The sequence below is a fragment of the Falco punctatus genome, assembly GCF_963210335.1.
Source record: "Falco punctatus genome assembly, chromosome: 14".
NCBI lineage: Eukaryota > Metazoa > Chordata > Aves > Falconiformes > Falconidae > Falco > Falco punctatus.
Window position 1 is genome coordinate 22,506,657 of NC_137594.1, and position 22,563 is coordinate 22,529,219.

At 52.1% G+C, this 22,563-nt stretch overlaps 2 protein-coding genes across 6 annotated transcripts in view; both read left to right on the forward strand.

Moving 5' to 3' along the window:
* The window catches only part of NLRC5 (NLR family CARD domain containing 5), a 49,982-nt gene extending 38,266 nt beyond the window's left edge, over positions 1-11,716 (forward strand). For 3 of the 4 annotated variants that reach the window (XM_080410917.1, XM_080410915.1, XM_080410918.1), the window contains 9 exons: positions 247-330; positions 1,262-1,345; positions 2,199-2,282; positions 3,199-3,282; positions 4,266-4,349; positions 4,517-4,600; positions 7,148-7,231; positions 8,346-8,429; positions 11,467-11,716. In XM_080410917.1, coding sequence (XP_080267043.1) covers positions 247-330; positions 1,262-1,345; positions 2,199-2,282; positions 3,199-3,282; positions 4,266-4,349; positions 4,517-4,600; positions 7,148-7,231; positions 8,346-8,429; positions 11,467-11,629 — 835 coding nt within the window. In that variant the 3' untranslated portion in view covers positions 11,630-11,716. Of the gene's footprint in view, positions 1-246; positions 331-1,261; positions 1,346-2,198; positions 2,283-3,198; positions 3,283-4,265; positions 4,350-4,516; positions 4,601-7,147; positions 7,232-8,345; positions 8,430-9,564 lie in introns of all 4 variants that reach the window. The other variant, XM_080410916.1, reaches the window with a different exon arrangement.
* A 706-nt stretch (positions 11,717-12,422) lies between these two features.
* CPNE2 (copine 2) overlaps positions 12,423-22,563 on the forward strand; it is a 55,960-nt gene continuing 45,819 nt past the window's right edge. The window contains exon 1 of one of the 2 annotated variants that reach the window (XM_080410982.1): positions 12,423-14,328. In XM_080410982.1, coding sequence (XP_080267108.1) covers positions 14,211-14,328 — 118 coding nt within the window. In that variant the 5' untranslated portion in view covers positions 12,423-14,210. Of the gene's footprint in view, positions 14,329-14,736; positions 20,042-22,563 lie in introns of those variants that run through there. The other variant, XM_080410983.1, reaches the window with a different exon arrangement.

Below are 22,563 nucleotides of genomic sequence, written 5' to 3' on the forward strand. Positions count from 1 at the left end.
TTCTGGCTGAAGTAATTGCCCATCCATTTACAAGATCCACTGATTTTGATTGTTCTTTGCAATTTTTTTGTAATGCCTCATTAACAGCTATTAGTATTTCATGAGATAGTTGAAAGAAGCAGCGATTTGATTCTGCTGCCAAGATGAGAGGTGTCATCCAGCAGATGGGAGATATTATAGAAGATCTTGTACTTTGTCTGGCACTTAGCATTTTCCTTTACAACAGCCTGCCTTTCTTCTTTAAAGTTTAAGCCACAACAAGATTGGAGATCCAGGCCTGATAAATCTAGCTGCTGTCTTGATGGAAAAGCAAAACCTGAAGAGAGTCGAGTGAGTCCCTCTGTTTTGTTTGCAGCATTTCAGTTATGGCCCCAGTTGGTGAGGAACCCTGTGTGGGAAGCCCTGTGCTGCCTTCATTTATACAACGTCCTGCCTTCCAGTGTTTTCTATGTCACGAAACCCTGATTCAAAATTTACTGAACCAATAGAAGGTGTTCCCTCCTCTGCCACCCCCACCTACATCTGGGACTGGCAATGACTTCTTCTGCCAGGGCAAAGAGTGAAGGTTATGGCCATGTCCTCATGCAGTCACCCCCAGAGACAGCGGTGGGCATGTGCCAGCTGTCAGTAGCTGTTTGAATGGAGAGGTCTCTGGCTCAGTTGTGTCCTGGAAAGTAAATCTGCAAGCTTGTGGGGAAATCATACACATCTCATATCCACACAGTGCCTTTCCTCGGGCTGTGTAGGGCTCCCACTGTGGCGGCGCCCAGCGTTGCTACACTGCTTTCTTTTACTAGCAGAAGCAGAGGTGAAATTGAGAATTTGTCAAAGCAAGGATGCAGTCTTTAGACAAGGCTGTCTCTCGGAGACATGGATTCAAACTGTCCTTTCTCCAAGGGAACAGAAATTAGAGCATCCAGGCTGTTTGTTAGGCTCAACTCTGGGGTATGCTTTGTAATTTTTTGAAATTAAATGACTCGAACAAGGAAAGGAACTTCCCAGTTGTGTCTGGGAGAGGGGAAACTTCTCCTTTCCCCCAGTACCTGCAGGGGCAGGAGTGACAGCACTTGACAAAACCACACTACAAATCCCCGGGTCATTTTCCAGACACCTGTGCCTCTGGACACACCATTGCAGCCCCATGCAGTCCGTCACTGCAGTGACCCAAGTCTCCCATCACACCAAGCAAATAGGGTAATATCTTAACCTGGCACATTCTGGTTCTTGTTCAGTCACTGAGAATCTTTCATGCTTATTTTAGCCTTTCAGGGAACAGTCCTAGTCCTGCTGGAGGGAAAAAGCTGATGGAAGCTTTTGCCTATTGCAAACACATCGAGGAGTTACTGTAAGTGTGTCATTTCCAATGTCCTTTCAGGAAGCTGGGCAAAAATCAAGGCACAGAAATTAAATCTAATATGGCTCCAGTAAAGCCACGATCAGTTTTACCACTGATTCTTATGAGAGCAGGGTAACCCCTCACAGCTACATGGGATAGGAATGTGTGGTGCTGGATGTGGGACACTTAGGGATTAGATGTTCACTGCAATCTCTCAGAGATTCCCCAGAACCGTACAGACCGCATTAGTAGGGAAGAACTGAACCTGCAGTTTCATGGCAGTGTCATGGGCACGGGCTGCGCAGTGCCTGTGTTGCTGAAGAAATCACCATTGATCTATATAGCTGCAAAAACGAAGGGAAGATCACAGAGAGAGGCTTTACTCGGCCAGATGTATAATCAGTCATTCCATTCCAGACCACTTCATAGAACGTACGTGCCCTGCCGTATTAAATAAATAAAATTTGAAAAACAACAAATGAGAAAAAGTTACAGTTAAAATCTGGAGCTGTTCATTTAACCTTCAGGTTACAGTGTACTGGACTAAGGGAACATATTTAAAAATGCAGTTTCAGTTTAATCCCAGCTCAGGACAATTCGGTCAGAAAGGGACATCAGCGTGCTCCTGAGAAGTACAAGTTAGTTTTACTTCCATGTTTAACTTCTGCTGCAGGATTACAAAACCTTGTTTTCTTTCCTCCCACCCTCAGTGTCCTTTGCATCATGGACATGAGCTCCTTTCAGCACAGTCCCGTGCACATGTGGGTGAGGAATGGGGGTCCTGTACACGTGTGGGTGACACAGGTGAGGAATGAGGCTCTGTAGTTCATTGCCAATAATACTTTATTTCTACTTCTTCCAGACTATCAAGGAATGGTTTTGGAGATGGGACGGTAATGAAACTTGCCCTCTGTCTGCCTCACATGACCAACCTGAAGATTCTGCAGTAAGTGTCATCTTCTGCCCCAGGAAAGCTGGATATTCTGGGAATACGTGGAATGGTTGAAAGAAGGCATGGGGAAAAGCATAGACTGCAGTAGTGCACTGGTCTCTTGTTTAGACATTATTTTAAGTGTCTCAGGATTGGGAAGCCCTCCGCAATTACTCTGCTGCATCAAGTCACATGAACTATTCCTGCCTAATCTCTGGCAGCATTAACTTTATAGAGATGAACCAGGTATTGTATAATTGTAAAATAATTGTAAAATAACCCTTAAAACTGGTTTTGAGTTTGTTAGCTTCTGATGCCTCTGGCTGTCCTCTCGTTCTTGAGTAATGTAAGCATAAATATGAGCACCTTTTGTGGTCCCTCACTGTTTTGTGCAAGCACCTCTGATTCTTTTTTCCCCCTGAACTCAGTGGTGTTATATTTTTAAACCTTTTATGGGAGTCTTTCCAGGTGTCTACAATGTAGGTCTTTCTCATACTGTTTTACAGTAGCAAAGCAAGAAATTGGTGAGCTAGAAGAGCTCGTTGAGCTCAGTTAGCCTGGTGGTGTGTTTTGCAGCCTGTGCCTAAGGTGTTGGTGGTACTATGCAGCCTTTGCTTTTCAACGACTGGCTGACTGTGCTCCTTCCTTGTGAGCATGGGCAAATTCACTGAACTTACATGTCCTTAGGGCCAAGCGCAGCTGACAGCAACAGGAGCTATGTGATGTGCTGGCCATGTTGCTGGCCCCCCACTGTTGTCTCCCTGTTTTCCAGGCCCCTTTGTTTAGACTAATCCACAAGGTTCCCAGGTTACTACTAGCACTGGGCACTGGTTCAAAAGAAGTAGCAGTTATCTTCTTGGCAAGTTAAATGGAGCTTTTGTTACAGCTTCATTCTAAAATAATCTTCCAATGCTTATGTTTCTTTTGTTAGTTTGCAGAACAATAACATTGGGCCAGCAGGAGGGATGGAGCTGGCCAGAGCCCTGGTGGCATGTGGGTTGCTTGAAGAGATAAGGTAAGGCCATGGCAGGTGCGCTTGGGACGGTGCCAGATATGTGGACTGGTAACTCTGCGGGTGGAAATCATTTCAGCTCAGAGGCCTGAGGCTGTCCTGTAGGCTCTTCCCATGCTCAGGGTGACTCTGCAGAGGGTGATCCCTCCACCCATCCTAGACACCTTCCCTAGGATGAGAGGAGATGCTCTCTGAAGGTCACTGCCGCACCCAGCCTGCAGAGCAGCTTAAGTCACTTTAGATGTTCAACCTTGTCTGCCAGTGCTGTTTGCTGGGCTTACCTTTGAACTGCTGTATGCAGCAACCTGGGGGGTGATAGAATTCCTGACTGTGGAACTGGAAGGGTGGAGGCAATGTGAACTAACTCTTCCTGCTGCTTCCTTGATGCCACCATTCTTTGTTACATGTTTATTGTTAAATAACAAGTTGGATTAGGGTGTTGGTAATTCAGGTGTGAGGTACGTCAGAGTAAGAGAGGTATTGCCATGGATTGCGTTTGCCGGTAGATGAGAACAGAGCAGCACACCCTGGTAAAGGCTGGAAGGCAGTTACTGCTGCCCACTGAGTCTTTGAGACCCATGTCCTCTTCCCACTCTTCCTTACCGTCATTTCCTCTCAAGTCACACCAGTCATTGACTCCAGTATCATTTCTTATTTCCAGTTTCATGTGCAATACACGATGTGCTGCAGGTCTGTTCATCTTAGCCACTGGTATAACCCTATGTTACCATCTGTAGGCAATTCACTGCTGAAGGGACTTACGTTGTGAGTTAGAGCAGGGCTGTTGTTCCCATTTTACCAAGCAGGGAATTGACCCTGGGTTGCCACGTGCCAATCTGGCTTGTCCCTACTGTCCAGAGTCCTCACTTAGTCTGGGTACTAGTTATTGTCTTGCTAATTCACATAGTTACGTCTCGGTGTTGGCTTTTCTTTGACTGTACCTGCTTTTTATGTGGCCACTCAAAGTTTTCCCATTACTCTTCCAGTTTATCAGAGAATGACCTTGGGGAAGGAAGCATCCATGCCCTGTCCAAGGGGCTGCCATGCTTTGAACACCTCCGGAGGATTGAGTGAGTACCAGAGCACCGAAGGCTGCTGGGCAGAGCATGGCTGGCTTTGTTCGTAGCATTGCCAGGGCAGGAGGGCAGCAGACAGTGCTGGTGCTGGTGCTCTATTTCCCACCAGTTCTGATACCAGCACATTGTGCCCTCTGTTTTTTCTCTCCTCTCTGCTTCAGTCTGAAACTCTGTGGAATCACGGATGATGCTTCAAAATCACTTTCTCACGGCTTCCAACAGTGCCCTTCCGTGGAGGAGATAATGTGAGTGTGGAATGGATGAGGACATCCTTCGACACACGTGTCACTCTTGCTTTAATGTCTGCTCCTATTTTCAACTGCACTAGGCTTGTGATCCTGCTAAAAACTTACTGATACTTACCACTAAGTACTTTTTAGTGATAAATCTAATAGTAATTTACCAACTGATGAAATTCACTGCCAAAAGTTTCCTTGTATAACTAACAACTTACTGGAAGCTGAATGTGAAGAGCTGAACAGAATATGGGGGGAAACACTCATCTTCAAACTCTGCCTGTTATCTTTGGTCTTTTAGCATCTGCTTTGCAAGGCAGGGCAATTCCCCATCTTGTTCTCCATGGTCCAAGTCTTATCTCCATTTTTTTAAAAAGGTGGCCACAGCTGGCTCTCAGGGAAGGGCAGGAGCTTCTCTGTGCGATTGTAGAGGCTGAATTGCAAGCTTGAGGCAAAGTGAATTCAGCCTGTAGCCGAACAGGGTGGACGGCCAGCTGCAATCTTGCTCTCCACACTGGAATAAAGGGGGTTGCTCTGATGCTTGGATGTTTAACATGTTTTCAATAAGAAGCATAGGTGGGCTAACTACATTCTGACATGTTCATCTGCCCAAGAGAACCCCAGCAAAGAGTCTGCTGGGAACCTGCTCAAGCTCATGTTGGTTTAAAAGCAAATTGCTCTCGTGCAATTTGCCCCATTGCACTAGAGGTACCTTAAATTTAATTCTAGTACACAGGATCCCTCAGGGTCAGTAGTGGTCTGTGGAGTGGCTGGAAGACAATGGACATATTATGAGCAATCCAGACCAAGTAACTTCGTTGTAATAGCAGGCCAGAGCTGTAACAGGCTGCAGCTGTTGTGAAGGACATATGCAAGGCCAAGGGAGACAAAGAAACTGTGTATTTGCAGAGAGATAAGAGAGTTGGACAGAAAGATGAGAAAAAGCAGGATGCCTGCGCAAGGGGGGAGCAGTGTGTGGGCACCACACCGGCACCAATCGTAGGGGAGATGGAGGCGTGTGAACAAGTAGTTTAACCTGTCACCTTTTACATAACAAAGCCTGCGTTGAGTGTGTATTTTTAGCTGGGGATATAAATTGGTGTGAGTCTATTAATAGCATCTGTAGCGTATAAATTGCTGTGTATCCCTTAATAAAGTGGCACTAACTTGATCACATTGGTCGTATAAGTTGTGTCCGAGCCTTCTGTGTCAACAGTGGTCTCATCAATCCTGAGCTGCCCGTAGCTTTAATGCAGACTAACAGTGACTGAGGCGCTGGCAGGGTACAGACCTCCTAGGCTGACATCACTCTTCTATCAGGATGTCAATCTGCAAGACCTAGGCTCTCTAGTCATCTCTGCTGTGGCCAGCTGGGTGGCACTTGATGGTCATGCTGCTCTTACGTGCCTCAGTTCTGCGAAGTCCTCATGGATGACTTGAGTAAAATGATCCATGGGTTATAAGCCCACCAGACTTCCCTGTCCCTACCCCAGAAGGTATTTGTGTGGGAAGAACAGATTCTTAGGGCTCAGGGCATTAGGTCAAAGCCAGGGTTTTATTGCCAGACCCAGGAGAGGTATGGCAATAATCCAGTGAGTAATGGGATGAGTAAAGCAAGATGCAGTGCATAGGTGTGTTGCTTGCAGCATGGCCCTAAGACTAGTTAACCAGGTAGGTGCTACTCCTTCATTACTAACAGATAGGCAGATTCTCCTGTAATAGTGGTGTAAGGAGGGATCTTGTCGTGTCCATGGAGGCACAAGTGGGTTCTGTCATTGGGAAATCTGAGTGACATGGTGAGCTATGTGCAGATACCCATGAACTCCCAGAACAGGCTGTGAACTTGTTTGGTGGAAAGCCCCAGTTCTTGAGCTGGATCCTGTCCTACCTTTGTTTTGGCTCCCACATGCCATACAGAAATTCTGGAGTTCCCCAGTCTTGCATAGAGGAATGGCCCCAGGGTCATTCAGCCGAGCGAAGCACTGACTGGTGCTGTGTTAGGTTTCTGTTTTCCAGGTGAGAGGGAAAAGGCCAGGCTGTTCAGCCATAGCAAAGAAAGGATCTGAAGAATTTTCTCACTTGCTAAACATCAGAAAGTGAAAACTCTAGCCTTTCAAGAGCCCTGCAATCTATCCTTCCAAAGAGCTCAGAGTCAAAAGGCACCTTTAAGAGCAGATCTGAGAGGCACCTTAGCTGTAGCAGCAACACCATCAGCACAAGGAGGAGTTGCCCTGGGATAAAGCTGTGTGCTCAGCATTCACTTCCATCTTTTGCATCTCATTCCCTCGGCCTGCAGGACTCCAGAGATAACTACAGTCCTCAAGCTCTGTGGTGACACTCCCTGATGCTTTACCATGCATGGAAATACATGGTGAAACTGAGGAAACTCCTCAAAATTACACTTGTAAAGCAGGGGAATATTTACCTTCCATGATAAGGGGGTGATAGGCTCTTGTTAACAGGCTAATCTATGGAGGGTGGTGGTATCACAATGCTGCTGTTGTTTCCCTTGTGATTATCGAGAGACTCACAGTTGGGATTTCTTGTCTGGTTTAGACTGTCTTGGAATGCCCTTGGAGACGGAGGAGCCCAAGAGCTGGCCAGTGCTCTTCCAGGGATGGAAAAGCTGAAGATGTTAGAGTGAGTACAGTCCTGAGAGAAACCCCAGGAAGGCTTGTTTTTCTGTCATTGAGCCTTCAACCACCGGACTTCTGAAAAGTGGGCGTACATTAGGAACAACAGACAGACAGGCTTCTGCAGTTTAACTTCTTAGCCTGCTCCATGCACCGAGGGCCAGTCTTGCTTGGGTGATACCCAGGCATTAAAGTAGCACTTGTTTTATTTAAGGTGCTTGCAGCATAGGTATCTAAGCAGAAGCTAGTCTGTGAGGCCGCCTGGTTGAGGTAGGGAAGACAAACTAGTATTTCTAGAACATGACTTGTTGTCACCTCATGACCTCCGCTGAGCAGCTTCCTGCAAGCTTTTATGTCTCTTCAGTGTCTGGGATGATCTAGGTGGGTACTGTGCTCAGAGAGCCTTCCTTTGTGAAAGCCTGCAGCAGGGCAAGCGGTCCGTCCCCAGGACATGCTGGGTGTTCAGCCACAGGAGCTCACAGGAAGCTCAGATGCAGCTCCTGTGCTGGAACTGCAGGGACAGGAGCAGCTGGGGTCGATGTCACCAGCTCATGTGCTGGCCTGGTGGCAGCACAGCCCAGCACTATTGATGGGAGAGAGTGTCATCTTCTGCTCAAGAACTGTCCATGGAGCTTTCCTCCCCTTGGCCCTTTGGAATTCGTGGTATGAGTGTTCTGTCTTTCAGGTATATGAAAATATTAGTCTGTGGGCCACAGGGTCAGGAACTGAGTTTTGTTTGTCTTGAACAGGGAAACCACGTAGCGGAGCCTGGCTGTTTTACAGGTGCAAGCAAGAAGATTGTGTCTGAGGCAGAAGAAGTCATAACTAGCATTTTTTGGCACCAAGCTTGCAGTAGGATCTGTTACAGTACTCCAAGGGCAAGAGACATGCTTACAAGTCCTGTTGCTAGGAGGAGGCCATAGGGAAAAGTGCACACACACTTCATGCACAAATAGGTCCACAGTGTTAAAGATGAGGCTGGGGTAACTTGTATGGTATTGCTGTGCCTGCGCAGAAGTGTAGCTCTTTTGGGACAGGAGGAGGAGCCAGTGATTATTCAGCTATTTTCCACTCTTGGCTTGGTTTTGGATTTTAAAACTCTCTTTTTGTTTTCAAAACAGTCTGGAGAAGAATCGCATTGGTGCCTGTGGGGCCACGAAGCTTGCAGAAGAACTTGCCAAGTGCCCGGAAATTCAGTTCGTAAGGTGAGCGGGTGTCATGGGGCTCGGTGGCCGGGTATCGGCTCAGCAAGGGCAAGTCGAGTAGACCAGTCTTAGGACAGACATGATCCATGACCCATGCCAGCTTCCTGCGCTGGCTTAGCTGGCGTGGGATAGGGTGTTGCAGGGGATGCAGATACAAGCTGAGTCAGCTGAGGCGTTTCTAGGCCAGCTGTACCTCCTCAGAAAGTCCTGGGAAAAAGGGGTTGAAAAGCTTCCTGGCTTTAAATGAGGCAAAAATTAAGACCCAGTTGCATAGTGGCCCCATCAGGAAGTTTGTTGCATCTTTTCCTGTAAGTTTTTTTTTTTTTTTCCTCCCATTACATCTGGTTTCACTTCTGAGATATATTCCTGCCCTGTCCCACTCTGTCCTGGGATTCTTATCTTGCAGGTACTTAGACACCTGATTTTTTTTTTCACTCTTTGTCATTGCATCTCCAAACCCTATCAAACTCCACTAGAAACCTCTCGTAGGAGAGATCCATTCATCCTTCACTCATTTGAAAAGTCATTGTTCTGAGAGAGCCTCTGATAACTTTCTGGTAACACGGGTCCCAGAGCCAGGTATCTGCTCCTACCTGACTTGTCTCTTTGGCCCAAAACTGGCCCTCGCTTTCCCAATAGCGAGAGCAGCCCAAGAGCCACTGAGGAATGATTCTGGACGTGGCTGGAGCTTGGGCCCCCCTGTGTGCTTGCTCAGATTGGTGGGCACAGCACGCAGTGCCTTTGACTCCTTGGGGCACTCCTCCTCACAGGGTAGAGGTTCAGTATGGGCAGCTCTGGGGTAGATTCCACCAAATGAGGTAGATGAAGAAGGGTGTCTATGTAAATCAGGTTGCTTTTGTGGAACGTGGTTCTTCCTCCACTTTCTGAGATCCTCATGGCCTGAGGACTTTTCAGAGCCCTAATCTTTCTCCCAGGCTGGATGAATGAGTCCATCTCAGTGAGCAGACAGCTGCTGAGTTGCTGCTGTGTTGCAGAGATGTGGCCATACCTCGCTCCTGTCTCGCTGTCGGACCTACTTTGACAAAACCCCAAAGCTGCCTCTTCCACTCTCTCGCATGCCACCTCCTCGCTCACCATACCAAGCCCTACAGTAACACGTTTGCTGTCATTGTAGGCTGTGGGACAATCCGGTGCCCAAGGGCCTCGCTGAGAATTTGACAAACCAAGACCCAAGACTGTGTTTCTCCTTCTACCAGTAAAGAAGAGCCCTTGCCTGACAAGGAATTGCTCTCCATCTCCCACTGCCCTCAAAATTTGCACTGAAGAACCCAGGAAATCAAAGTTCCTATAACTAAAGAACTGTAACTGTTAGGTCTTCCTTCACTGCACTGAACCAAGCGTGAACACTTCCTGATGTTTTGTTTCTTGTGAGCTTTTATTGTACAGAAAAGCAAAAGACTGTAAAGAATTGCTGCTGAGCAGGCAATGTTCTTGGTGCAAAACCACTGAAACTCACAAGTAGATGAGATGCATCTGCTCAGGCATTCAGAAAGCCTGCAGAGTATTTAATTGTCTTTAATCAAGATTATAACACCTACAGGGTGTTCCAATAAAAGAATGTACATCCTCCGGGAGAGGATGTAAAATTATTTACAAAATTGTAAATTGCTGATGTGGTTACAAATGCACTCAGACATGTTGTTTGAAAATTGTGTATAACTGCGTGTGAAATGCTTCTGTGTTTTTTAGGCAAAAATGGTAATATTTGGAGGTTTTGCGCTTCATAGCAGGCTCCTTTTCATACAGAATTGCCTCAGTTTCTCAGTAGAAACTTCAGAACTTTTGAAATTTCAAATCATTGACCAAAAATGATCAGTATTTATACTGTGATAACATGGAAAGGCTGATATCACCATAAATTCCAGTGAGAAACTTTAAAGTACTGAGGTTGTAAAACAATTTGCAAGAAAGCTGTGACTATTCTGTGTGAGAGTATTTTCTCTACTACTGAGTGTTTTCATGTGGGGATTTTGAAGACCTTTGTGGGGTTTTATTTCCATCCTGTATTTTCAGATACAGTTTGCAGATGTAATTCCTCCCAGCACCCATAAGAGTGTGGCACAAAAGCCAGTGAGACCATGTGCTGAACGTTAGCTCTTCACAGCTTTCAAACTGAACATCTTTGTCAGCTGGGTTCTTCTGGGGCCCGGGTCTCCCAGAACTTCTTTTGGAAATGCAGGAGGTTGGACAGAGTTTGCATTAGCTAATGGTCCGTTTCGATCCAGGCTGTGAGCTGAAAATTCATTTTTTCCTGCATGTTTGGAACACCATTTTGGTCAGACTGAGTGCTGTCCCCAGGCAGGTTCATTGCCCAGTGTGCAGTGCCAGGTATTCCATATTTTTTTTATTTTAGAGAGCAGGGAGCAAGCCAGTAACCCACAAGTGCCTAGTTCCCCGATTGCCAAAACGTTACACTATTTATACAGCTTAGCGTGCAAAGGCATCAGTCCTCACTGGCTACAGATCACCCAGCTCCTTCACTACTTGGTACTCTGTTTCCCGTTTGTCAAATAATTCTCTGGCTTTTCATGTTACTGAGTTTGCATGCTCAGCCTCCAGTTCTTTTGGGTCTGGGGGGTTTCTTGAGTCGGTGGCAGGCGTGTTGGTGGTTGCGATCTCCCTGGGCCACCGTTGCCTTTCCCCTAGTTTTGCTGAGCTTGTTGCCCGGGAGGTGCTTCCTTTGCGAAGGTCCTTTGCTGAAGGGAAGGCTTTGCTCTGAGTGTAGCAGGGCACGCAGAGTGCTTGTTGCTTGAATTAACCACTAACAACTCATTCCCTCCAACTGTCTCAAAGTCAAACTGCCACCCCCACCTTCAGTTCCACCAGCCGCCCGGTAGCGTGGGTACTGCATGTGGTAGATAACAGAGGCTGAGTTTTACTCTGTCTGAAGAAGGAAAGTATTGGAATTGGACTTTTTAATGCATCTGAATTTAATTTAATGCACTTTTTAATGATTGATGGCTGTTTTGTCATCTCCGATAGCAACCACAGCCAAAGCCTCTTGCTGTTACCACAGGCCTGTGTACCGGGGGAAAACCAGAAAATATCACTGTCAAACTGATCTTTGTTCAGCTCCGTCGTATTGCCTCCTGCTGCCCCCCACTCCTGCTGCCCCCCACTCCCGCATCTGGATGTGTTCAGGTATCACGACAATTTACTTTCCTCCTTTAGTGGTGTGAAACACGCCTCCTTGCTTACTGTTTTTCCTCCTGTTTTGATGATGCTTTAACTGAATAAATGAGAATGCTGCTCGGGTGGGTGCTTGACTTTTCAGGTCAGTTTTGTTTTCACAGTCTTGGGTGCTAGCCCTGAACAGCTGCCTTGGGCAGCGCAGCCACTGCAGGGAGAGCTCCGGGGTTTGAATCACCTCGTTGTTTCCCCCTTGCAATGAAACGCACTATTTGAAATGAGATTGAGGTTCCTCCCTGCAGTTTCACCAACTCCCGAAGTTAGGAAGCTTTGTGGTACCACAGGGCACGCCACAAATACCGCTGCAGCGCTTCTCCTGACTTGAGGTGTTCAAGAGTGCCTCAGAAACCGAAACGCACACCTGCGTTTCTCAGGTTCTTCCCTAGATTCAGGATTAGCTCCCAGACACATCTGACCAGAGAGGGACCATCATTCCAGAGCGGGCCAGGGAAGGGAGCTGCGGGAAGCCAAAGCATCTTTTCCTGAACACCAGGTGTCAGCAAACCCCCAAAAACGGGAAGCGGGGGTCTCGTCCAGTTTAGGCTAAACCCGGGCTCTGTGCTGTATTTTGAGCGCGTGGGTTGCATTTTTAAACCCCCGAGATTTGGATGGAGTTGTATGTGAAACAGGACAACACAATCGGTTCCTAGTTTGTTCCTTACATCGAATGCCAAGGACTTTTGGGCCACCCTTCCCCAGCGTGCTTCCCATTTTGATTGCGCTGCTGATGTCCGTCTTCCAGCTTGTGCTTGTGTCTGAAAGTTTCCTAGGGGAACCGGGAGGCTTTGACCGATTTTGAGGGGTTAAATGAATCTTCTGGCATGCAGGAAGATGTGAGGCCGTTGGGGGCTGTGCGTGATGGCTGAACACCAAACTGATTCCCAAATAGGTAATTAACATGGGCCATTTTTAGAGTTGTTACTATTAGATTTCGCATTTATCATGGTCCAAAAATGGAAATGTATCAGGACGCTCCGCACACCCCTATTGTTTCAGGCTGCCTGCAGTTTCTGGGAAGACAATGTCTGAGCTAGTCAGTACTGGTTTCGTACACAGAAGGGATTTTGCCCCCTGAGACCGAATCTTTAGAAAGAAATACACTGCTGTAAGTAAACACAACTGCTGGAGGGCGGTGAAGGAGCCCGGATTTTGTGCTAGGGAACAGCCAGAGCCAGGCTGGGCCGTGATTTTGCAGATGATGGCTGCTGTTCTGTAGGGCTGGAAACGCAGCCGGCTGTTTCCCCTCGGCTAAAACCAGCTCCAGGTAGCGCAGAACCTGCTGTGACTTGGAGGCATCATGCTGGGCAGGAGACAAAACACAGGAAAAACTGATTCTAGAGAAAACAGGCACGTTGGCATTCATGAAATACTGTCTGCCTCTCCCTTCCCCCCCCCCCAAATTGACATTTTAAGCCACGGGCACGGAGGTAGGAGGGCAGGTCTGGGACAGACATCCCTCTTTCATGCACAACCACGTCCCTTCCTGTGATGGTTTTTGGCTGGGTTTGCCCAGAAAGAAGGGTGTTGCTCCTGACACTAGGCTCAGTTTTTAGCTGGCTGTTGCCTGTGATGTTGTCCGTGCTGAGCGTTTGTGAGCTGTGAGCCCATGGTGTGTCCCCAGCCCCACTCCTGGGGTGCCGGGAAGGCAGTGGGGCTGGCGAGGGGGGGGGGGGGGGGGGTGCTCACTGATGCCGAAAGCTGACTTGGTGCCTTCAAACACCTCTGCCTTTAACAGCTCAGGCTGCAGGAGGGGGGAAAGCTGGCCGGGGGGAATATGGGACTTGCTTACTTTGCCTGTGATTAAATTTAAAAGCTTGAACAGAGCTGCGTGCGCTTTGTTCAAATAAAGATGGTTTATTTAATCTGAAGCCTCAGAGGGAGGTTTCCGGTCTTATTACCCTATCTCCATATCAAAAACATCTATATAAATATCCCTGACGCCTGATGATGTATCTGCCAAGCGTCAGGTGAGGTTGCTAATGGTATGTTGGGTGCAAACCATGGTGGCACCGGGCTGGAAGGGAAAGCGTGCTGGCGCCTTGGGTCGAGCAGGGTGGTGGGAGGGTGTGATGCTGGCCAGCCCGGTGGCCTGGGCTCCCTTCCACCTCTGGGGTGCTTGGTTGGGGCCCACCCGTTTTCCTTGTATAACCAGCTTTTCCCCATGGAAAGCGGTGCCAGGCACCCACCGTGGGGCTCAGGGTCCTGGCCCAGCCCCAGGCCTGGTTTGGGCAGGGTGATGGGCAGCACCCGCGCCAGCTGCGCAGGGTGAACCCCGCTGGCATCCCAGCAGCACAACAATCAGTGGTTTTGGTTCAGAGCGAGGGGGGTCGAGCCAACAAAGTTATGCTTTTGTTGCAGCTGGGTGAATAACACGGAAAATAATTTTCCAGCCTTTCCACGTGTTGTAATTTTTATTTTTTTTAAAAAAGGTTGGGTTTTTTTTCTTTTCTTGTACGAAGAGTGAAGCACAAGCAGCCAGCTGGGAAGTTCTGGGGTGGATCCTTTTCTTTTTAATCCGAAACGCATGATGCCGGCCCGGGGAGGGGGAATGACAGCGGGGGGGAGCCGGGCATGGCCGCGCCCGCCGCCCGCCGCCCGCCCCCCGCCATCACCGCCCACCCGCGGGCGCGGCGTGGGGAGGCGCTGAGCCCGCGGGAGCTGCTCGGCCCGGCCGGCCCGGCCCGCGGCGGTGAGTACCGGGGCGGGGGGCGGGGGTGCGGAGCGGAGCGGAGCCGTACGCCGGGGCGCGGCTGGCTGGGCCCGTCCCGCGGCGGGGAGCGACCCCCGTGGGTCGGGTGGGTGGTGACGGCCGTGCGGCATGCACCGGCGGTGACCTCGGGTGTCCCGGCGGGAGGGGGGCTCTGGCTGGCCAGCGTAACCCCCGTGTCAGCCCCCGGACGGGGACCTGCGGGGCCGCGTCGCCACCAGCTTCTCCCAGAGCCTGCGGTGTCCCTTCTGCACTCCATCCGCCGGGACAGACCCTCCGTCCCTTGGGCAGACCTGCCATCCCTTGGGACACACCCTCCAACCCCTGGACCGGACCCTCCAACCCCTGGATCGGACCCTCCAACCTCAGACAGACCCTCCATACCCTGGGGCAGCCCCCCCCCTCACTTTGCACGCCCACGCCCCTTCCTCAGCCCCAGCCCCTCTGTTCGTGCATGGTGGTACAACTCGTCCCGCCTGCCCCCACTCTCCCTGCATCCGCATCCGCTCCTAGAGATGCCAACCGGACACACCGGGGCCTGGTGGCCTCGCTCCCCGGGGACAGGGACGGTTGGTTCCCCTGGCACTTGCCACAAGCGTCTCTGCTCCTCCGGCAGCCCCGTGGCGCGGGGGCACCGGCGAGCCGGAGGCCGAGCAGTGCCCAAGCGCTGCTTCGGGAGCCCGTTGGCAGCCTGGTGCTGCTCTGGCTGGTGATGCTGTCTTTGTGCAGTGCCTTCCGGGGGGGCTGCCCCTCTCTCCTCCGCGCCTCGGCCTCGGAGATGGCAGCGAGCAGCGTGTGTTGCTCAGCGGTGTGAGGGGCTTGGGGGATGGCAGGCAGGGGGGTGTTTTCCCATCAGCTCCACCAGTCTGAGGACCTGACGCAGTAAGGGTGAGTAACCCTAATTTAGGCGACTGGCTGGAGGAAAGCTGGTGGGGCTGGGGGGCTTGGTGGGCTAACACCCCCTCTGGAGCTGGTCACCGTGAGGAGGGTGGAACAGGAGACAGAGGTGAGTTGAGAGCTGAGCTTTGGTGGCAGAAATGTCTCCGAAGGACTTGGTCCTTGCTGCTGGCTCCCCGACAGCCTGAACTGCTTCACGGGAGGGAATCCAGAGGATCCCTGTGAGCCCCGAGCTCCAGGTTTGAAGCCTCCTGGAGATACACCAGAACCTTCTGGAGAAGCTGGAGTCAGGATCAGGCCAGTGTGAGCACAGCCCAGGGGCGCTCAGTTTTGGGATGCCTGTTGCTGGCATTGCCTCCTCCTGCCAGCCCCGGTGTCAGGGGATACCACTGTGCTTTTCTGGGGCTGGTAAATGTCTTATCATGGGCCAGAAAACGCACCCCATTGAAGCCCGTTGAGGGGCTCGAGCAGAGCAACAGGAGGAGGAAGGCTGGAACAAAAGCTCAGGGCACGTGGAAAGGATCTTTTTTGAAGAACTGAGATGGTGGAGGATGTTTTCCTGGAGTGGCCTTGGGGAAATGCTACATTTGCTTTGGTTACAGCTGTGTGACAGTCTGGGACATACATTTTCTGGTGATGTGTGTTTTTGTTTCTCTGCTGTTGCCTCTGGAGCATCCTGGCTGGGATAACGTGGAGGGAAAGCACCCCATGAGGCTTCCACATGTCCCCCAAACTGCACCTACCTGCATTGCAGGCAGCCCCTCGCACTTGCCTTGGGCAGACAAGCAGTCCCGGAGCTGCTTTCGGAGAGCCCAGCATCCCTCATCATGCTGGGCCCGGGGTTTGGCAGCCGCCTGCCTCCCCGGTACCACTGGCACATGCCGCACTCATCCTGGGACCTGCTTGGTCAGGGACACAGTTTGCATCTCTCGAAGGCGTTGCAGGTGTCGCACCGTAGCAGTGTGAAGGTGGGCAGGGCCATAGGACTGCTAGTATTTGAGATGCTGGCTGTGACACTTCTCCCTCCTGAGCTCGACCTGAAGAGAAATGAGATCATCTGGAGCTGCATCAGCGCTTTGCCCCGGGGGGAATCCTTGCTCTGGGGTCTGTGCTGGTGGGCAGCGAGGGACCCTGTGCTGGTTGCTGGCAGGCTGGTGCAGTGTGTAGAGCCATTGCTTGCGGGGGTCGGGGGGAGCCCAGTGCCTGGCCAGTGTGTGCTGGAGGAGGGGGCACATGCCTCATGCACGGGGGCTTCCATTGCAGAGAAATCCTCCTAGTGTTCAGCCGCCCTGGCTGAGCTGTGGGTGAGAATGCTTTTTGCCCTGGCGGATACATCAGCCGTGCAGCCCTTGGCAGTCCTCATCCCTGCTGGTCCTCCAGCCATCCGATCCTTTCCCTCGCCCTGACAGCGGGCTCACGCAGTGCTGGAGTAGCCTCTTGCTACCCTGTGATTTACCAGTCTGTCCAGTTATATACTGGAATTGCACCGGCTTTTTTCACCTTTTAGCAGCCTCAGTGTGGCGTGTGAAGAGTCTGGGAGGAATAACTTCTTCTCTCGTTCCCATTACACCCAGTGGAAAGAGTTTCCCACTGACTTCAGTGGAAACCTCTGCCCGGGGAAAGCTGGCCGGAGTCGCTCACACTGCTGTAAATCAGGGCTTGTTCTCCGGGAGCCGTTGGTGTGCCGAGAACGTAATACCCGGTTAATTGATGAAAAAGCAACGCTTGCAGTCTCCTGTCCTGGTTCAGGGTTGTCAGCTCTCATAAGGACCTCTTTATGTGAGAGTCTTGGCTTGTGTTCAGAGGCAGGGTGGGGGGGGAAAGGAGAAGAAAAGGTAAATTTTCTGGTGCAGTGGAGTAGCCAGGCATTTGAAATGGTGCTCCTGGCAAAGCAAAACCGCAAAACAGCACGGAAAAAAAAAAAATTGAATGCTTCCCCCCCACCCCCCGAAATCTTACAGTTTGTCTTTTAAACCTCTGTAAAATATTTGTTGAGGGACCTGAGTCATCACTTTTTGCTGCTTTGACTCAGTTTCCTGGCTGCTGGCTTTGCAAGGTTACTTGTTTGGATCAGAGAAGCAGGGGGAAATAATAATTCCTGGGAACTCAGGTGAGTTTGGAGGTCATAACAGTATTGTTAAAATACCAGAAAAACAAACAAGTGTCGTATTCAGCAGGAAGGGCTCTACTTTTATTTGTCTGCTGCTTTTGCTGAGGCTTTGGGAGCTGTCAGATTTTCTGCCTGTAGCCAGCAGGGAAAGGCTCGCGTCTAAAATAGTCGCTTTCCCCCCCAGCCCTGGATTTTTCATCATCACGTGATTCCAGAAGCTGAGGATTTAGGAAGAAACATCAGCCATTGTGGGGCTGATTTTAAAAATTAGAAAAGATGGGAATGCAAGTTTTGCTGTTAAACAGCGAGTCCAGTGCTGCGCAACCATTTAAACCAAGTTTTATATTCTTTCGAGTTGTGTCTAAAGCTGTTGGGAAGGGGTTGAAAATTTATCAGGCATAATTCTCCTATAAACCGCTGGATTTTTTTGTATCACTGGCATACAAAACCATCTCAGAGTGAAGCTTCACACGTTGAGTGGCAGCATCTCTCTGCTGCAAAGCAGGCCAGTAAAATTATTTAGGAAAAGGTTGGATTGTAGCGATGAAAGTCACCTCTGTGCAGGGTAAAGGTGGGCACGTCATCCAGCCCGTGGGCACACCAGCAGTGCTCTGTGTGCCTCAGTGCTGGCATGCCTGTGCAAACCGGTGTTGCACGTAGCTACCCATTAATTAATATTTATTTATGTTTTTGGGGAGGGCTCTGAAGCTCTGGCTGCTATGGGGATGAGATGGCGCATGGGCTGGAGGGAGCTGCGTGCCTGTCCACTGCTGGGGCTGCTGGCCTTGCTGGCTGCCATGCTGGTAATCTGGCGTGCGGTTACGTCAGCAGTTACAGATATTTCTCATTGCTTCAGTGATGTTTTTTTTTTCTTCCCCTTTCACGTGTGATAGATGGTGTTGGCTGGAAATAGGAATTCAATTAAAATTCAGAAAGCCAGCATTTTTGTTTTCAGTAACTTAGAAAAGCCTTTAATAAGTTAAACAGCCAGTATACATTAAGTATAATTAAAATGCAGGAGGTTCACTCTGCACCTGTGAGGGAGCTCCACTGGCTGCATGTCCTTCGCAGCCCAGCCGCCCTCCTCACGGGGAAGCCCTGCTCCTTTACGTTTTGTTGGGTCCAGCTTTAATTAAGTCAACTTTTTCCTCCAGATCTGGTTGTTGAAACAGATCTGTCCCCCCTCACGGTGACAGCGTGCCCAGCTCTTGTACAGCCGCTGCAGCAGCAGGGTGGGACAGTTTTAATGCCTTGGCTGGATGTTAGAATCCACCCAAAACCCTGAGGGTGCCTCGTGATCCCTCCTCAGGTCCATCGCCCGCCGTGAGCATTGCTGCCAGGCGGGGGTCAGAGATGCCTGGCTGGCACTGGCCTCCGCTCGCCCACAGCCAGCAGGCACCGTCGCTTTCTGCTCCGGCATGGCAAAGGGCAGCAGTGGCCCCGGTGGTTGGCAGTGTGTGAATGCGGCAGCCGCAGAGCTGGCGTGTAAACCTTCGCCTTGGGTCTGCTTTGTGGGGCTGTTGTGTACAGGGTTTGGTGCCATTGCCAGGATTCGCTGCCGTGTCACCACATTTTCTGCCCTAAATCACTAAATCGAGCCCCAGAGGAAGCCTGTCGTCAAGCGAAAACGTGCGACCTCCTCCGTGTATCTAAGCCAAATACATGCCCGCCAGCGGGGACGAGAATGGGGTCGGTCTGTGCGCTCGGCTGTTGCTGTACGTCCTTAACGGGGGACGCTACTGCCTCTCGTCTTGCCCTGCCCCTCGCTTGCCCTTTCTCCATTTCTGAGCAACAAGCCCAGAGCCGCTGCCTCTCTGGAAACCATACAGAGATTTGCAAGCAGGGCATGCCGTAGGCACAGGACGTGCAGCAATCGCAGGGCACGCAGCGAGCACAGGATGTGCAGTGAATGCAGGGCATGCAGCAGTCACTGGGCACACAGCGAGCATGGGATGTGCAGTGTGTGCAGGGCATGCAGCAATCGCTGGGCATGCCATGGGTGCAGGACGTGCAGCAATGACTGGGCACGCAGCGAGCACAGGATGTGCAGTGGATGCAGGGCATGCAGCAATTACTGGCCACACAGCGAGCATGGGATGTGCAGTGAGTGCAGGGCATGCAGCAATCGCCGGGCGTGCAGGAAGCACAGGATGTGCAGCGAATGCAGGGCATGCAGCAGTCACTGGGCACGCAGTGAGCAGGGGATGTGCAGTGAGTGCAGGGCATGCAGCAGTCACTGGGCACGCAGTGAGCAGGGGATGTGCAGTGAGTGCAGGGCATGCAGCAGGCGCCAGACGTGCAGGGGGTGCAAGGGAGGCTGGGCTCTGCCTCCCGCAGAGGCAGCCGTGGTACAGTTTGGTAGCAGCCATCCAAGGCCGTTCGGTTTCTCTCCGGTTCGGAGGCGATACTCTGTGTGTGGTTTTTTGCCACTTCCCGATTTTCTGAGCGCTCCCCCAAAAGGCGCTCAGCCTCTGCAGCTCCTCCAGACCCCGTCAGCAATGGTGCTGCCTCCCGCCGCACGTCACCGCTGGGTGTGGAGGAGCGAGTTTTGCTTTCGTTTGCCGGGCTGGAGCCCTTGGCTTTCCGCCGGCTGAGAATCACGGAAACACCTTCGCCGCTGGGACCCGGGGCCCCGAGCCTCCCGAGCACTCGGCGCTCCTGCTCCGCGGGGCTTGCCTTCTCTCGCCGGTGAGCAGCTTGAGATACTTTGGGGACAGTGTAATGACTTCGTCGGGAGCGGGTGGGAGAACGGATCCCGCTGCCCGTTGCCGCCGCGGTGCCCGGGCCAGCTGTGCCCCCGGCCGCCGGGTGGGTGCCAGCCAGCGGGCAGACGAGGCTGCCGGCACGCTGGGAGGTGGTTGGTTTTGCGCTCGTGCCCCTGGCTTACTGGGATCTCCAGTTTCAGTGCCTCGGTGGGTGTGAGCCCCTCTGCAAGGACAGGGTCCCATCCTCTGGTCCTGGAGCACTGACTGTGGCTCTGGCCTCCCCCTGAGCAGGACGCTGCCACAGTTACGGGACGGCTGCCGGGGCTCGTGCCTTTGCCTGTGCCCCCCTGGGGGACAGGGCTCCCCAGCTGCTTGGGGCAGAGCAGCCCCAGGCCCCTCCAGGCTCTGCTTGGCTGGGGGCAGAGGCCAGGGTGGTACCACGGGGGGATGCGGGGGGACCCTTGGGCACATCACCGGGGTTACGGGATGGTGCAGGGGGGATGCGGGGCAGGGTGGGACTGTGTGGAGGAGTCTTGCTCCCACCCTGCGGGTCCCTTGTTGTGAGCCGGTTTCTTGACTGGTGCCACTCTTCCCCGGAGTCCAGCAGCTGCTGTGGCACACATGGGGATGGCAGAGGGGCAGCTGGAGGCGGTGGATCTCTGCTTGACATCTGCGGTGGCTGCCTCAGCTCCGGACCGGCCATGGGAAGTGCTTTGGAGTTGCTTTTCTGGTGGTGATGTTTGCAAACAGGGCCAGCAGCGGATGGTGCTGACACCCCTGGATGTCACGGGCAGCACAGGGAGGCCCTGTCCCGGCTGGTCCAGCTGGGGGGATTGTTACTCCATCCACCCAGCTGCTTCAGAGCATCTTCCCTAGCTCCAGCTGCTGACAGCCCTCTTCGTGGTCCTAAATCCCAGAAGGCAGTGGTCAGCCTTGGGCTGGACCCCCGGGTGGGGGAGAGGGGAAGTGGCACAGAGCAGCGAGGGGCTTTGCCTGCGGAAGAGGTCTGTGGAAAGCAGAAAACGAGCTGGCCCCATGTCCAGCTGTGGGGGGCATGGCTGTGTGCCACAGTGAGGTTGGGGCCATGGTGCCTGCAGAGCTCTCTGCCTCTGCTTCTGTAAGTGGGAGATACTGGTCTACAAGGGTCTCTGATTTAGTGAGAGCGCTGTCGGCTCCACTGCTCACCGTTTGCACCACACGACTTCCCAGGACAGTGTTAATGCTGCCATTGACAACTGACGTGGTCTGCGAGGTCTTCACAAGTGCTCATGCCATTGCAGGGGATGTGTGAGCAGCAGAGGACCTCTGCCAGCATGATCAACCGTAAATAATGTTGTCTCCTAATCCCCTTTCCCTTGAGGGTCTTATGTGCCGGACCTGTTAATGTGATTACACTGGTATTACGGTGTGATATATTATGCTGTTATGATACCTGTCAGTGTCCTGACTCCGCGGGGCACCAGGGAAGCTGATGCTCCAGCACCTTTGGGTGGATGGAGAGGGCATCCCACGGCATGTCCTGGGAAACAGCAGCTGGGCAGGGGATGCCCCTGTCCCCTGCCTCTTCGGCGGGTCATGCCCGGCAGCCCCTGCCAGGCCGAGCAGGCTGTGGTGGCTAAGCACCCAGGCAGGGCCACCAGGCAGTGGCACCATTGGTGGGACAGGCTGCGTTGCAGCCCCCCTCCACGCACCCCAGGTGCCAGCCGGCTGCCTGGCAGGGTCCTGCAGGCAGGGCTTCAGCATCCCCAAGCAGGGAGCAAAGGCTTCACCCAGGGGCTTCCTAGGACAGGGGCTGCTGTCCCTTGTCCCCAGTGCCTGGAGTGGCCCAGATGGTGCCTTTGCACCAGTGAACAAAGGAAGGGCCAGGGCTGTCGCTTGGCTGGTGGTGGCCACTTTGTGGTGTTGGGCATGGAGGGACTTGCCCGGCCCCTGGCCCTGACACAACCCATGAGACCAACTGTAGTTTGGGGAGGTCTTCCCGGGGTGGGACCTGCTCTTCGATGGACATTGAGGGTATGGGACAGGTTTGGGCTGCCCTTTGCTGAGCGATACTCTCTGGGGCGGGTACACGGGAGGATGGGGCTGCCTGGGTCAGGTGGGGGCACAGGAGCAGTCCTGCTATCCTGGCCAGCCCTGATCTGGCTAAGGAGCGTGATTCAGCCCCCCTGGGGACCCCAAGGAGTGGGTGGTCCTGCCGGCTGTGCAAGGGCTGGGGGTTGGGGTGGCAACCCCCCTATGCTTCTCACTTGCACCATGTGCTTTTAGAAAGGATTTTTGGGATGTTGGGTCAAGCCTCGTATTACTTTCCGCTAGACTGCCCCAGCTCCTCGCGTGTGCCCTGCCTGCCAAAGCTGGCTATTCAAACTCAAACTGATGTAGAGCTATGCAACCGCAAAAAAGGTGTTTGAATCCTGTCCCAGACCATTACAGCAGCCTTCCACTCTCTCCCCTGTGATAAATTCATTTAGCTACTGCCAAATGGCGTGGTACCATACCAACCCAAAG